We start from the raw sequence: 17,613 nt of genomic DNA on the forward strand, positions 1-17,613 counted from the left end.
ACTATTATGATTAATGCTGTTGTGAACCATTGTGTACAATTTTTTTGTGTGGGCACATGTTTTCATTTCTGTATACATACTTCTAGGATGTATACCTAGAAGTAGAATTATTGGGTCAATGGTACTTCTAATATTTATTTTGAGAAGCTGACAAACTGTTTTCCAAAGTGTTTGCATTATTTCACATTTCCATGAGCAATGTATGAGTGTTCCAATTTCTCTACATGCTCACCAACACTTGTTATTTCTTGTCTTTTTGGTAATAGCCTTCCTAACAGGTGTGAGGTGTTATCTCATTATGGTTTTGATTTGCATTTTCCTGATGTTGAGCACCTTTTCATGTGTCTGGCCATCGGTATGCTCTTCTTTGGGAAAATGTCTGTTCAGATCTTCTGCCCATTTTTAAATTGAATTTTGTTTTTTCCCTATTGAGTTGTATGAATTAATAGTTTGGATATTAGCCCCTTATCAGATAAATGATTTCAAATTTTTCCTCCCATTCAATAGCTTACCTTTGATTTTCCTTCTCTCTGCAGTAGCTTTTTAGTGTATGATGTAGTCCCACTTACTTATTTTTAAAAAGCTTTTGTTGTATTTGCTTTGGGTGTCAAATTGAAAAAAATCATCAAGACCTTTGTCAAGGAGTTTACCACCTATGTTTTCTTTTAGGAGCTTCACTGTTTCTGGTCTTAATGTTTAAGTGTTTAATCCATTTGTGTACCGTGTAAGATAGTGGTCCAGCGTCATTCTTTCCCAGCACCATTTATTGAAGAGACCGTCCTTTCCCCATTGTATATTCATGGCTCCTTTGTCATGAATTATTGACCATATATGCATGGATTTATTTCTGTGTCCTCTATTCTGTTCCATTGATCTGTCTATTTTTACACTAGTACCATACTGGTTTTTGTTTTTGTTTTGAGAGGGAGAGTGAGCAAGAGCGAGCAGGGGGAGCAGGGGGAGCAGAGGGAGAAGGAGAGAGAATCTTAAGCAGACTCCGTACTCAGTGCAGAGCCCAACGTGGGACTTGATCTCACAACCCTGAGATCATGACCTGAGCCAAAATCAGGAGTTGGACGCTTAACTAACTGAGTAACCCAGGCGTCCCTAGTATGATACTGTTTTGACTGCTGTAGCTTTGTAATGTAGTTTAAAATCAGGGAGCATGATACCTCCAGCTTGTTCTTCTTTCTCAAGATTGTTTGGTTATTTAGGTTTTTTTATGGTTCTGTGCAATTTGTAGGATTATTTGTTGTATTTCTTTGAAAAATGCTATTGGAATTTTCATGCGAATTACGTTGAATGTGCAGATTGCTATAAATAGTATGGACATTTTAATATTGATTCTTCCAGTCCATGAGCATGGACTGTCTTTCCATTTATTTGTGTGTTTTTCATTTTCTTTCATTAATGTTTTATAATATACAGGTGTTTCACCTCCTTGGTTTATTCCTAGGTATTTTATTCTTTTTGATACAGTTGTAAATGGCATTATTTTCTTAATTTCTCTTTCTGATAGTTCATTAGTATATAGAAACACAACCATTTTTTTTTTAAAGATTTTACTTATTTGACAGAGACACAGTGAGAGGGAACACAAGCAGGGAGAGTGGGAGGGGGAGAAGCAGACTTCCCGCGGAGCGGGGAGCCCGATGTGAGGCTCGATCCTGAGCCAAAGGCAGACACCTAACAACTGAGCCACCCAGGCACCCCGAAACACAACCAGTTTTTGTTGATTTTATATTCTGCAACTGAACTGAATTTATTAGTTCTAGCAGTTTTTTGGTGGAGTCTTTAGGTTTTTCTGTATATAATATGTCAGCTGCAAACAGTGACAGTTTTACTTACTCTTTTCCAATTTGGATGCCTTTTATTTCTTTTTCTTGCCTAATTGCTCTGGCTAGGACTTCCAGTACTGTGTTGGATAGAAGCAGTGAGGTGAGCATCTTTGTTTTATTCCCGATCTTAGAGAAAAGGCTTTCTCACTGTTGAATACAGTGTCACTGTGGGCTGTGTCATATATGGCCTTTATTATGTTGAGGTATTTTCTCTTTATACTACTTTGCTGAGAGTTTGTATCATAAATGGATATTGAATTTTGTTAAATCTTTTTATCAAGATGATCATACGATTTTTATCCTTCATTTTGTTAATGTGTATCATGTTGACTGATGTGCGAATGTTGAACCATCCTTGCATCCCCGGAATAAGTCCCACTTAATTGTAGGAATGATCCTTTATTGTTGAATTTGGTTTGCTAATATTTTGTTGAGGATTTTTGCATTTATGTTTATCGGAGATACTAGCCTATAATTTTCCTTTCTTGGGGTATCCTTGTCTGGTTTTGTTACCAGGCTAAGTCTGGCCTCATAAAATGAATTCAGAAGAGTTCCCCCCTCTTCTGTTTTTTGGAAGAATTTGAGAAAAATTGATATTGCCTTTGACTTTTTGGTAGAATTTACCAGTGAACCCATTTGGTTTTTGTTTGTTGGGAGATTTTTGATTACTAATTCAATCTCCTTTCTAGTTATTGGTCTATTCAGGTTTTCTATTTCTTCATGATTCGGTATTGGTAGGTTGTACATTTCTAGCAATTTATCAGTTTCTTCTAGGTTTTCCAGTTTATTATAATTGTTCATAGTAGTCTCTTATGATCTTTTGTATTTTTGTAGCACAGTTGTAACATCTCTTTCAATTCTGATTTTATTTGAGTCATCTTTCTTTTTTTCTTAGTCTATTTAAAGTCGTGTCAGTTTTGTTTCTTTTCAAAGAATCAGCCCTTAGTTTCATTGATTTTCTTTGTTGTCTTTTTAGTCTCTATATATTTCTGCCCTAGTTTTTGTTATTTCCTTCTGTGTACTAACTTTGGGCTTTGTTTTTCTTTTTCTAGTTCCTTGAAGTGTAAAGTTACGTTGTTTGAGACTTTTCTTGTTTCTTAAGGTAGGCATTTATCACTGTGACCTTCCCTCTTAGAAGTACTTTTGCTGCATCCCACAAATTTTGGTACATTTCAATTTTCATATGTCTCAAGGTATTTTTTATTTCTCTTCGATTTCTTTGATTCATTGGTTGTTCAGTAGCATGTTTAATCTCTATTTTCTAGTTTTCTTCTTGTAATTTATTTCTAGTTTCATACCATTGTGTTCAGAAAAGATGCTTGATATGATTTCAGGCTTTTTAAATTTATTAATATATTTTTTTAATATATGATCTATTTTGAAGAATGTTGCATGTGCACTTGAAGAAGAGTGTGTATTTTGTTGCCTTTGGGTGGGATATTCTGTATGTACCTGTTAAGTCCATCTGGTCTAATGAGAGATCTGTCCATTGATGTAAGTGGGATATTAAAATTCCCTATTATTATTGTATTGGTGTTTTTTCTCCCTTAAAGTCTGTTAATATATTTAGGTGCTCCTATGTTATGTGCATAAATATTTATAAATGTTATATACTCTTGTTGGATTGACCCCTTTATCATTTTGACCCCTTTATCATTTTATAATGCCATCTTTGTCTCTTATTATAGTCTTTGTTTTAAAGTCTATTTTTTTCTGATAAAAGTGTAGCTACTTCCAGCTTTCTTTTGGTTTCCATGCATGGAATACCTTTCCATACTTTGACTTCAGTCTGTGTGTGTTCTTCATCTGAAGTGAGTCTCTTGTAGGCCACATATAGATGGGTCTTGTCTTTTTTATTCATTCAGCCATTGTGTCTTTTGATTGGAGCATTTACTCCATTTACATTTAAAGTAATTATTAATAGGTATGTGCTTACTGTGAGTTTTTTACTGGCTGTTTTTGTAGTTCTGTCTGTTCTTCTTTTGCTGTCTTCTTTTGTGATTTGATGGCTTTTTTTAGTGGTATAATTATATATTCCTTTCTCCTTACCTTGTTTGTATTCCCTATAGATTTTTGTTTTGTGGTTACCATGAGGCTTACATATAACAACTTATGTCTAATAATCTATTTTAAGTTACTGGCAGCTTAAGTTTGAGCCCATTCTAAAGCTTAAATTTTTACTCTCCCACCCCCAAGTTTTATGTTTTTGATGTCACATTTTATAATGTATCCCTTAACTAATCAATGTAATCATAGTTATTTTTACTGCTTTTGTCTTTTAACCTCCATCTAGCTTTATAGGTGATTAATCCATTTTCTTTACAATATATTTACCTTTCCAGTGAGATGTATTTTTTCATATGTTTTCTTGTTGCCAATTAGTGCCCTTTTTTTTTTCAGCTTAAAGAAGTCCCTTTAACATTTCTTGTAAGGCTGGTTTAATGGTGATGAAATTTAGCTTTTGCTTATCTGGAAAACTATCTTTCCTTCAGTATTGAATGATAACTGCTGGATAGGGTACTCTTGGCTGGAAGTTTTTTTCAGTACTTTGAGTATATTGTGTTACTTCTTTCTGGCCTGCAGAGTTTCTGCTGAACAGTCTGCTCATAGTTTTATGAGGCTTCCTTTGCACATAATGAGTTATTTTTCTCCTGCTGTTTTTAATTTTCTTGTCTTTGACTTTTGAGATTTTTTTAAAAAGATTTTATTTATTTGAGAGAGAGCATGAGAAAGGGAGTACCAGCTGGGTGAGGAGCAGAGGGTGAAGTAGACTCCCCACTCACTGAGTAGGGATCCTGACACAGGGCTCGATCCCAGGACTCTGGGATCATGACCTGAGCTGAAGACAGATGCTTAACTGACTGAGCCACCCAGGTGCCCCAACTTTTGAGATTTTAATTATGTGTCTTGGCGTGGCTCTCTTTGGATTCATCTTTTTTGGAACTCTCTGGGCTTCCTAGATCTGGATGTCTGTTTCCTCTCCCAGGTTAGGGAAGTTTTCAGCCATTATTTCTTCAAACAAGATATCTGCCTTTTTCTCTCTCTCTTCACCTTCTGGAACCCCTATAATGCAAATGTTAGTCCATTTGATGTTGTTCTATAAGTCCCTTAGGCTATCTTCACTTTTTTTTTCCTGCTCTGATTCACTGTATTACCTTTGAGTTGACGGATCCTTTCTTCTGCTTCATCTAGTCTGCCTGTTGCATCTAGTGTATTTTTCAGTTCAGTTATTGTATTCTTCAGCTCCATGACTTCTGTTTGGTACTTTCTAGTATTTCCTATTTCTATTAAAGTTTTCACTGTGTTCATCCATTTTTCTCCCAAGGTTGGTGAGCATCTTTATGACCATTGTTTTGAACTTATCTCTGTTTCATTAAGCTTTATTTTTCTGAGGTTTTTATCTTGTTCTTTCATTTGGAACATATTCCTCTGTTTCATCATTTTGCTTGGCTCTCGGTTGGTTGGTTGGTTGGTTGGAAACAGCCACCTCTCAAGTTTTGAAGGAGTGACCTCATGAAGGATATGAACCTTGTTGTTTAACCCTGCCCCAACTCTTTGTTGTCTTTTAAACCTTTGTGGTTGTCCAAGTAGCTTAGTATAGTTTTAATAGATCCCAGTAGTTGAGGATAACCCTAAGGGAAGGATTTAAGCACCTAGAATCAGTCTCTTTGGAAGCCACCCTCAGGCAGCAACTTCTAAGTGTGTGCAGATGTATACATTTTCTTGGGACCACAAGCATCAGCCTCACTGGCCAGGCAATCTGGCAGTATCCCCTGGGCAGCAGTTGAAAAATCAGGCCTCCAGATGAGTGTATAATCTCTTTTCTGGGAGACATTGATGAGCTGGAGCATGGCAGAAGAGTGCCAAGAGGCGTCCACAGCTGTGTTCCTTGAGAGCAGCTACATAGTCTACTACATGTGTGCCAAACCTGAAGCCTACCCCTCAGACTAAAGCTCCAGGACAAGCGAAGTGTCCTTCACAGAAAGACTGGGGGTTGTGCCTGATATGCAGTCTGCACAGTGCCCTGGAGGTAGCTTCCTGCCAGGAACCATCTCTTTGATCCATGGGACCCAGGAATGCAAGCTCCACTGACCACTGGAACCAGGTGATGATGGAGCATCCTCTGGGTGGCAGCTGCAAAAACCAGGGCACGAACCGCGTGTAAAATTCCCCTCTAGGAGGTGGTGGTGCTCCAGAGCATGGCAGGAGAGTGCAAAGGTGTAATGCCCATCCTCTGAAGTCTCTGGGAAGGACGAGTCAGCCCCTAGATTCATGTTTAATTATGTTGGTTTTGAAAGTAGAAAATCAATAATCTATTAATGACTTATATTACTTTAACTATTATGCCTAAAATTGTATATACTTTTTTGTTTGGCTTCTGGTGGTTTTCTGGAATTTTTATTATTTTCGCCTTTGTGTCATCTCCTCTTATCATGTATCTTCGGTGTCTCAAGTATACTTTCTTGTCTGTTTGTTTTCCCTGAGACCTCCCTCTTAGAGCCCTCCAGCCTCTGACCGTAGATTAATCTCAGAGTAAATGCATTTCCAGTATAGTTAACATACCCAGTGTCATTAGTTTCAGGTGTACGATACAGTGATTCAGCAATTCCATACATGAGCCATTGTTCATCACAAGTGCGCTCCTTAGTCCCCATAGATTTTCTTTATAATTGTTCTCTTGGAACTTTTTTTTCCCTGTCATCTGTTTTGGATTCACTGTTTACCTGGATCTCATGTCTTCTATCTTTAACCTTTTGTTTCCTGCCCTCAGGTAACTTCTTCAGAAAAGGTGAATGATAGATAACTTCTATATCCCTCCATATTTAAGAGACTTTGCCCTCAGGGCACCTGGGTGGCTTAGTCGTTAAGCGTCTGCCTTCCGCTCAGGTCATGATCCCAGGGTCCTGGGATTTTCTTCCCTGCTTTGCGGGAAGCCTTCTTCTCCCTCTTCCATTCCCCCTGCTTGTGTTCCCTCTCTCACTGTGCCTCTTTCTATCAAATAAATAAATAAAATATTTAAAAAATAAATAAGTAGAAAATAAAAGACTCTGCTCTCAAATGCTATTCAGAGCTAGATTGGGTTAAAAAAAAAAAAAGTTATTTTCCTCAGAATGTAGAAGTCATTGTCTCACGGTCTTTTCATATCCTGGATTTCTAATGAGACATTTGATGCCAGTGTGATTATTGCTCTTTTAATCCTTTTTTCCCTCTAGATGCTGTTAGGCTCTTAATACTGGATTCTAAAATTTCCCTAATAATATATCTATATTTAGGTGAAAGTGATCCTGTTTAGCACCAGGAGGGCCATTTTGATTTAAATGGAAATTCCATTTAATCCCCAGACATTTCTTGTATTCCTTTAATAATATCCTCTCCTCCAAATCGAAATCTCTTGTTCTGCAACTCCCATTATTCAGATGTTGGACCTTCTGAATTGATTGTCTTTGTCTCTTACCTCTTTTTGGTGCATCTGTCATCTCCATAGGTGATTTTTCCCGCCACACTTAGAAGACTTTATATTCCAAAGCTTCTTTCCCACATTACTTATCTTTTAGAGCACCTTATTCCATTTGGAAGTCAATATCGTTTAAGATATTAAATCTCTCTATTCACATAAATTATGGTTGACCCTTAAAAAACAAAGGGGTTTGGGATGCCAACCCCAACACAGTGAAAAATCCATATGTGTTTTGACTCCCCCAAAATTCAACTACTAAAAGCTTACTGAAGCCTCACCTTGTCAGTAACATAGTTGACTAACACATATTTTGTATGTTGTATGTGTTTATACATATTCTTTTGATAGACTAAGCTGGAGAAAGGAAAATGTTACTAAGAAAACCATAAGGAAGAGAAAATACATTTATAGGACTATACTGTATTTATCATCAGAAATTTGCATATAAGTAGTCCCATGTAGTTCAAACACGGTTGTTCAAGGGTCAGCTGAGTTTTATTTTTTTAATTTATTTTAAAGATTTTTATCTATGTACTTGAGAGAGAAAGAGAACAAGCAGGGAGGAAGGGCAGAGGGGGAGAGAGAGAGAGAGGCAGACTCCCTGCTGAGCAGGGAGCCTGACATGGGGCTCGATCCCAGGACCTGGAAATCATGACCTGAGCCAAAAGCAGATGCTTAACCAACTGAGCCACTTGGGCACCCCCAGCTGTACTTTTAAAAATTGTATTCTTCCTGGGGCATCTGGGTGGCTTAGTCGGGTGCCCGACTCTTGGTTTCGGATCGGGTCATGATCTCAGGGTCCTGAGATCAAACCCTGTTTCGGGTTCCCAGCTCAGCAGAGTCTGCTTCCCCTCACTCTCCCTCTGTCTCTCCCCCCACCCCCACCTAACCCCCTGCTTGTGCATTGTGCTCTTGCACGCTCGCTCGCTCTCAGAATGAATGAATGAATGAAAACCTTTTTTAAAAAAATTATGTTCTTCCTGAATGCACTTCTCTCAGATCATTTTCCAATTGTTTATCTTGGTCTCTATCTTTGGGGGTTGGAGGCTTTCCTCAAATGTTTACTAATACTTGGTCAGCTTGTCATATTTATGAGATGAGCCGTGAGAGAACTGATTGAAAGTCTTGTGTCCCTAGCAAGGATTTTTCTTTAAGGTGAATAATTAAAGAGTCATCCATGATGCTGGGCACCAGAATCTGGAGAACTTTACTCTGGAGTACCAGCATCCACACTGACAATCTTTGTTATTCCATTTGTGTTCATTTTCTTTAGCGAAGGGCCCTACAGGATAAATGCCCGGCTGTCTACTGTGCTTTGTTAGGGTGTCAATGTTATTTATTATTATTTTTTTTTTTTTTTACTTTTTTTTGGTATTTTTAATGACTGAAACCAAACAAATCTAAAACTGCAGCTCCTGGAAGAACCATTTGTTCTTGCCGGTCTTGTACCTCTCCTCGAACTTGACCTTAGCCTCTCGTTGGGCCTTTCGTTTAAGAGCAGGGTCTCTGAAAACGTCCTTGTTGACAACAGTCTTGTCCAAGGGGATATCCACAGAGTACCTTGTGGGCATGAAGTTGTAATTATAAACTTTAACAAAAGACTTGTTTTTTGACCTCTTGGCGATTTTCTTCTTGCCCATGGCAGCTGTCCACTTTGCGTGGATAGTGGTCAATTCCAGCCACCAGAGCATGGCTGTAGGGACGGTCTGAGGTGCCATCATCAATGTTCTTCATGATGACCGCTTTGCGTCCGGAGTAGCGTCCGGCCAGGACCAGCACCACCTTCCCGGGTTTCATGAACTTGCCCATCTCGACACTAGCCACTCGAGCCTACAGCAGAAAGCTAGGGTGTCAGTGTTACTTTACAAACCTTCAGTTAATCTCTTTCTTTATCCCTCATCTCATACCTGCATTCCATCATACCTATGTATCACAGGTTGGCTATCTCCCTCCACCACTGTAGCTCACCCTACCTTTGTCTTTCTGGGTTACCAGGACATTGCTCTTTCTGTCTCCACATCGTTTTAGATTTATAACCTTATTCCTTTATTTTAGTTTTGTTGGCTTGGAGCAGGAAGATGATATAAATAGTTGTGCAATCCATCATCTTAAAGTTTGTTTCTAGTTTTTGGCTATAATAAATGCTGTGATAACCATCATTATGTCCAAATCTTTGTGCATATCTTAATTTTTTTCACAAATTTTTAGAGCTTTTTAGATTTTAAAATAGGGGCACCTGAGTGGCTCAGTCATTGGGCGTCTGCCTTTGGCTGGGGTCGTGGTCCCAGGGTCCTGGGATTGAGCTCCACATGGGGCTCCCTGCTCGGTGGGGAGCCTGCTTCTCCCTCTCCCACTCCCCCTGCTTGTGTTCCCTCTCTCACTGTCTCTCTGTCAAATAAAATCTTTTAAAAAATAAAATAAATTTTAAAATAATTGCAGATTCACAGGAAGTTGCAAAGGTAATATAGGGAGGTTCCAGTTTCCCCCAATAGGTTGCTTCTTATGTAACTATTATCAAAACAGGAAGTTGACATTGGTATAAAGTGTGTGTTTATCTTAATTTATAGGATAAATATTTAGAAGTGAAATAATTTAAAATTGTTGTGATTATTGTCTAATTATGTTTATGTGTGTGTCTTATTTAAAATGCTTCTTGTTATAAGTACCCAAATTCAGACTCACTTAGGCTATATCCAGAGGGATTAATAGGTAGGGAGTTGTCTGTGGACCCTAGAGATAGATTCAGTGCCTGTTTTTCTCCACCACTAAGCCAATAAAGATCTTAGCTTTATTTTTCTTTATTTTGACTTCATTCTCAGAATTCTCTTCCAGCTTGGCAGCAGTAATCATTTTGGGCAACTCCTTGGTCCTTATTGCTTAAGATTTCAGAAATAGAGCTCCCAGCATCCATCATTTCCCCCTCAAAAGGATCCTAGATCTTGCTTGGATCATGCCTCCACCCCTGTAGGGAGATAGGGTGGATAGGGCCATATGTTTGCAACCTTGGCAAATAGTAGAGGGTAATTTCCTGAAGGGAAGTGATGCTGGACAGATGAAGCAGAGTATGAAAGTAGCAATCTTAACCCTGCACTCTTACCAACCTAACAATGAGTTGTAGCTTTTTAATTTTATCTATTTTTTAAATGATGTGAATATTTCACGAGTAACAGCTTTTGTTTTATAATTGGTATATTCATGGTTACAAATTTTTCTCAAGTGAAACTATCACAGATTTTAACATGTAATATGGGGTGAGGGGCAGGGGGAGAAGCAGACTCCCCACTGAGCAGGGAACCTAATGCGGGGCTCAATCCTGGAACTCAGGGATCATGACCTGAGCCGAAGGCAGATGCTTAACCGACTGAGCCACCCAGGTATCCCTACTTTGAAATCATTTCCTCTTTAAATCAAGAGCTAAGACGTTTTTATTGTGTTTTATGGTATGCCTAATTTGGGGACCTTTTTTTGGATGTGTTTGGGAAACTAAATATGAAGTTACACATACAAGTATATCAGTTTAATATATTAAATTATGATACAGTTGATGACCGTGTGTACTCCTCCTTGATCATATCCTTGTATTGTAGCTCTACTGTAAAATTTATAGTTACCCTGAATTTGTTCTTTTTTTAATCTTGTTTTAATTACTTTTTTCTCATCTTTGAGATATAATTGACATATAATATTGTGTAAATTTAAAGCGTAAAACATATTTACTTGATACATTTATATTGCAGTATTATTGCCATTATAGCATTAGCTAACATCTGTTCTGTCATATAATTATCATTTCTTCTGGTGGTGGGAACAATTAAGATCTAGTCTCAGGGCACCTGCCTGGCTCGGTCCTAGAGCATGGGAATCTTGATCTCAGGGCCATGAGTTCAAGCCCCATGCTGGGCGCTAGTTGACTTTAAAAAAAAAAAGGGTAATTAAATGTTTTAAATTAAAAAAAAATTTTTTTTTAAACATCTTGTCTCAAGGTGCCTGGGTGACTCAGTTGGTTAAGCTTCCAACTCTTGATTTTGGCTCAGGTCATGATCAGGGTCATGGGATTGAGCCCTGTGTCAGGCTCAGCACAGAGTCTGTTTGAGATTCTCTCCCTCTCCCTCTGCTCCTCGTCACACTCAGGCTTGCTTGCTCTCTCTCTCTCTCTCTCTCAAATAATAAATGGATAAATCTTTTAAAAAGAAGAAAGATCTGGTCTCTTAGAAAGTTTAATGTTTGGGGACACCTGGCTGGCTCAGTCAGAGGATCATGCAACTCTTGATCTCGGGGTGATGAGTTCAAATCCCACATTGGCTGTAGATGTTACATAAATAATAAACTTTTTTTTTAAGAAAGTTTAATGTGTGTAATACAGTTTTGTTGTCTGTAATCACTCTAGTGTGTATTAGATCTTTACTAGTTGCAGTTCTGTATTTCTTTATATTTTAACTATATATTGGCCATTTCGTGTGTCTTTTAAATTTGGTTAAAGTGATGTATATAGTCTGCATCTTGCTATTTTCACTCCATCTTGTTTGTGCAATTCATTCATGCTGTTTTATTCATGTAATTCATTCATTTTGTTGGATATAATATTTCATTATATCAAAATACCATGACTTATCCATTCTCTTTAAAAAAAAAAAAGATTTTATTTATTTATTTGACAGAGAGAGACACAGTGAGAGAGGGAACACAAGCAGGGGGAGTGGGAGAGGGAGAGGCAGGCTTCCTGTGGAGTAGGGAGCCCGATGAGGGGCTCGATCCCAGGATGCTGGGATCATGACCTGAGCCGAAGGCAGACACTTAATGACTGAGCCACCCAGGCGCCCCTGTCCATTCTCTTCTTGATGGACATTTAGTTTCCTGCTTTGGGTTATTACGAACAGTGCTGCTGTAAACATGGTCACATGTGCTTCCTCTAGGGTGCTCATTGCAGTGTGACTCATAATAGCCAAAAAATGGGAACAATCCAAATGTCCATCAGTTGATGAATGGATAAATGAAATGTGGTCTATCCATATAATGGAATATTATTCATAAAAAGTAATGACGTACTGATACATCCCAAAACATAGGTATACCTAGGAAAACATTATGCTATGTGAAAGACGTCAGTCAGAAAAGACCATATATTGAGTGGTTCCACTTACATGAAAGGTCCAGAAAAGTCAGCTTCATAGAGACAGAAAGTAGATTAGTGGTTTCCAGAGTCTAAAGGATAGAATGGTGAGTTACTGCTAATGGGATTGGGTTTTTTTGTCAGAGTGATGAAAATTTTCTAAATTTAGATTGTGGTGAGATTGTACAACTCTGTGAATATACTAAAACCACTGAATTATATGCTTTAGATTGGTGAACTTGGGGCATGTGAATTATATCTCCCTAAAGAAGTTAAAAATAATTTCTGGGACAGTGTTTTTCAGACTAACCCACTGGTAGGTTATAAACCAATTTAGTGGGTTTAGTAATAGACTTTGTAAAAAGAAAAAGGTAGGGTGGAGTGGGAAGTTCATGTAGCTAATGTTAATATATAAATTCCTGAAATGTATAAGTGAAAACTCACAAGTAGCATATTCTCTATGGCAATTATGAATAGATAGTATTTGCTCACAAAAGACAGTAAATTTTTGTTTGGCACTTTGGTTTTACTATTTATTTGGGTGATTAGAGATTGGGGTAAAGGATGGTTAGGAATGAGGATTATACCAGAAATGGAATCTGAATTGAAAAGATCCTTAGAAATAAGGGGGAACGCCCTGACTAATACGGTTTTTATCATTTGTCTGTTCTTACTCTTTGTGTCAAGTCTGGCTTGGAAATATGAGAGGAGCAAAACTGTCAAACTTTTCCACTACTTTCTGCCTTCCTCACAGATTTTTGCCTTGGCTTCATTCTGTACCCTAGCCAAGTATATTCCTATTTCTAACAGTACTGCTGTTTGGATCAGGTTATCTCTTTTGAAATCATACTGCTATTAAAATTTGATCCATTATCCATTTCAGTTAATATGAGATTTTATAGATGTACTGGGTTAAATTTTATATGCTTTGAGAGCTTTAAAGTGCTGACATAATTTTTTTCTTCTGCACACGAATAGCAGCATTTGAGACCTGAAGTGTAGGTATGAGGAATTTAAAAGCATAGACTGAAACTATTTTAGAACTCCCCTTTTTTGTTCTGGGAGGAATGGGTTTTAGTTCCTAATATTAATAAGCTGAAATTTCTTTCTGTAGTATTACTCTTTATTCTTAACACCCATCATCAATGAAAGTTACAGTGATTCTGAATTCTTTAATCATATCACCATATTGTCCTCATTATCTAATAGTAATTGTTTAATCAAAATTTTTCTTTTGTTTTTGTCTTTTTATGACAGAGACTTTTTTCAGTTGTCTTGATACTCCATGATGGACATCATTTACAAAAGTATGGCATTAGTAAAACATGGGTAGTTTGAGAAAGCCAAGATGATACAGGATCAGAAGGAAATGTAAAACTATTAACTAGTATCCTTAAGGGAAAAGACGATGCATCATTGAAACTATGCAGGAGTCTATGAAAGAGGAACATTCAGGAGCAAAAATGGGGTGCCTGGCTGGCTCAACTGGTAGAAATAGGATTCTTGATCTCAGGGTTGTGAGTTAAAGCCCCATGTTGGGCATAGAGTTTATTTTTTAAAAAAAGTGTAGGACATTAAAAATATGGTAGAAATGTAATAGACAACATAAGTTAGATAAATCTAGAAAGTAGAACAACAAAATCTAGGAGATAGAAAATGTAAGAAAATTAATGTGGTGAGTCAGAGGGTCCAGCATCTGAGAAAACATGTTCCAGAGAGAATAGACGAAATGAAGAGGATTAAATTTACATTGAAATACAGGAAATTTTCTCAGAACTAAATGAATCTCTGTCTTGCAAGTAATTACACAGAAAGTACTTAGCAAGCTGGTGTTTTTAAAAGCCATTCAGGAAATTTCAGAACATGGGGATTAAAGAGAAACTCCTTAAAAAACAAAAAACACCAAGGGAGGAAAACAAGTCCTGTTTGGAGACTCAAGAAATCAGAAGGCACTGGTTGGACTTGTCGGCTCCACCACTGAAAGCTAGAAGGCAACAGCATTTATTTTATACCCAGACCAGCAGTCAAGGGTGAGGATAAAATAATGAGAGAGATCTTAAACTTACCTCCCATGCACTCATTCTCCAGAAGTTCCTGATAAATGTGCACTATGAAATGAAGGAGTAAATCTAGAGAGGAAGACTGTGGCACTGAAGGGACAGGACATCACCGCAGAGAGATGACTGACTATTAAGACGTTATATATTTGAAATTAATACTTAAATGCAAATTTAGTATATTTTTAAAATGACGTTTAAAAGTTAAAAAATAGGATTCCCCCCCCCCCCACCAGTCTTAGGTAATCTTTCCCTGTTGTTTTTAGAGTAAGAGAGGAGAGTTTCTTCTGTCCCAACACGTCAGGGTAGAGACTTGTATTTCACATTGTGACTTGCAATTCATAACTCTTGAACCGGGAATTCTACTTATAACTAAAATACTCTTCACAAATATTCGCTTCCAAGAATGTCCAAATCTTTTAAAAATAATTTTTTAACATTATGAATCCCATGATATTTGTAGAATTCTGATATTTCAGCGTTTTTATGTCTGGTTTTCCTACTTATATTTCACTGCTTTTCAAAAGTTTTACAATTGTAGTTCTCATGGTCAAATTGTAATTTTATTTTATTTTTTGTAATTTTAATTGTAAAAGGCACAAGCTTGAAATTAGAGAATCTGTTTTAGAAATTCATCTTAATCTTAAATTTAGGAATGTTCATTCAGACTCATTATTTCTACCTAGGAAATTGGGCCAGTTAGTTCTTTACTAAATAAGTTTTCCAAAGACCTATTTTCACTAAAAATGAACACATTGAATCGTGTAGTTGATAGCGACTTTTGTATTCCTGGAAGACAAAAAAGTACTAAGAATTGAGGCAGGTTGGAAAGTTCACCAAAAATCTAAATCTGAATCATTAGTTATGCTTGCCAAGATATTTCTTATGTCTCAATAGCCCATATAACTGGTTTTGCTATTAAAATTTTTTTCTGTTAAATTGTATCTTTTGAAAAACAATCTGATGAAACAGAATGATGAAAAGGTAAAATATTGGAAAAATAGGGATGAAAATTCCTTTTCCTGCAACTACTGAAAGGAATGTTGTATATCCTGCTTATTTTGCTTAAAACTATAATTTATAAAGCAGGCAACTAATAGGTGTCAGACCTGAATACAAATCCAAGTCTTACTGCCTCTGAACTTCGTAGTGCACAGAAATTTTGATACAACTAATTGATGGCATGTAGAGAAAGGAATTAGTAAAATTTTTTTATTCATTATAAAGTGAGAAACCCATTTTTACCTATCAAATAAGCTAAGTTTCCCAAAGCTGTTAGCCCATATATGGCAGGAAATGTAACTCAGTTACAACCTCTTTAGAAAAGTCATACTTACATAATAATTCTAAAAGTTGTTCATGACCACAGACTGGAAGGAAATAGTTTAAAATACTAATTTGTTCAGAATAGAAGTGTTTTAAAACAAAATAATTATTTTCCAAATTCTCTATATTTAACATGTTTTTACAAATAGGGAGACTGTTTCTATCCTTACCTGGTAGTTTAACTTCAGGGAAATAATTCTGAATGCAGAATAAAGATTATCCAAAAATACTCATCAGCTTTGTTTTTAGTGGTAAAAAATTAGAAACAAGTTAAATGTCCATCTGAGCAGAAAGTGCCAAAGTAAGTGGTGGTACATCTAAGGAAAATATGTAAGATTTAAGAGATTGCATAGGAGGGGGCGCCTGGGTGGCTCAGTCGTTAAGCGTCTGCCTTTGGCTCAGGTCATGATTCCGGGGTCCTGGGATCGAGCCCCGCATCGGGCTCCCTGTTCCGCGGGAAGCCTGCTTCTCCCTCTCCCACTCCCGCTGCCTCTGTTCCCTCTCTCGCTGTCTCTCTCTGTCAAATAAATAAATAAAATCTTTAAAAAAAGAGAGAGAGAGAGAGAGATTGCATAGGAATGAGGAGAAAACTTTAAAATATAATAGGAAAAGCAGGATACCAATTTGTTTATATAGTATGTGATTACAGATACATATTTTCATAAAAATATAGGAAAATACTGAAAGAAAATATAATAGTTTTATCAGCAATTTTGTTTGGATATTGAGTTTCAAGTAATTTTTTCCCTTTTGTACTTTTATGTATTTCCCAGATTTTATTTAATCATGTACTGATTTTTATTTAGTTAGTATTATTTTCCTGGGGCATCTGCGTGGTTGGTTAAGTGTCCAACTCTTGGTTTCAGCTTAGGTGATGATCTGAGGGTTGTGAGATCCAGCCCTGCGTCAGGCTCAATACAGAGTCTGCTTGAGATTCTCTCTCCCTCTCCCTCTGCCCCTCTCGTGCGCACTTGCTCTCTCCCACTCTCTCTCAAATCTTTTTTTAAAAAAATACTTTCCTAACATAAAGTGATAGCTAATATTTTCTTAGGCTACTTTATATGTTAAGTGGGGAGACATTTTGATAATGACATTTTCTTAATGTCCTATTCTCTCCGTATGGAATGAACATGTTTGTATTATTTCTTAGATCTGAAACTCAGCACCGAGGCTCTGCTCCCCACTCTGAAAGTGATCTACCAGAGCAGGAAGAGGAGATTCTGGGGTCTGATGATGATGAGCAGGAAGATCCCAATGATTATTGTAAAGGTAAGGCTTTGATAAGGAGATACCAAGTAAGACATGATTCATGCAATATCTCACTTAATATTTGGTCTGTGAGTGTAAGCTGTTTTGATGTTTTCTGCTTTTTGCATCCTTTACTTGAAGTATAAGAAATAGTATTTCCTCTCACTTCAATTTAATTTAGTAAACCTTAGTTTTATATTAATCTGTTTTTACCCTTTTTTCTCCTTAAAAATGATAGTGCATATTTACCGTAGAAAATTTCAGAAATACGTTAAACAGAAAGAAAATAAAAGCCATCTGTAACACTGTATCATCCAGAAGTAACCAATGATATTTGGTATATAGACTTTTCAGAAAACCTTTCATTACTTGTTTCTCATAGTGATGATTGCTAAGATAAGTTAAACTGGAATTATAGATACTTAAAATATTAATAGCAAGTGATACCAGAATGTATCTTACAATCTGGGAGAACCTGGTTTGTATTATTCTCAGCAAGCAAAGATGTAAAAATACCTTGATTCCTGCCACTGTTGGCAGCCTTTTCAGGCTTTCCTTGTTTTTGTTTTGTTGGGT

General features: G+C 37.0%; 1 protein-coding gene and 1 pseudogene across 1 annotated transcript in view; one reads left to right on the top strand and one right to left on the bottom strand.

Moving 5' to 3' along the window:
• Positions 1-17,613, top strand: part of SRPK1 (SRSF protein kinase 1) — a 79,898-nt gene that overhangs the window by 26,924 nt on the left and 35,361 nt on the right. Inside the window, 1 exon segment of the mRNA XM_027601581.2 lies at positions 16,940-17,058. Coding sequence (XP_027457382.1) covers positions 16,940-17,058 — 119 coding nt within the window.
• Positions 8,680-9,133, bottom strand: LOC113926551 (annotated as a pseudogene).

The sequence above is a fragment of the Zalophus californianus genome, chromosome 7 (assembly GCF_009762305.2).
Source record: "Zalophus californianus isolate mZalCal1 chromosome 7, mZalCal1.pri.v2, whole genome shotgun sequence".
In the NCBI taxonomy this organism is placed as follows: domain Eukaryota; kingdom Metazoa; phylum Chordata; class Mammalia; order Carnivora; family Otariidae; genus Zalophus; species Zalophus californianus.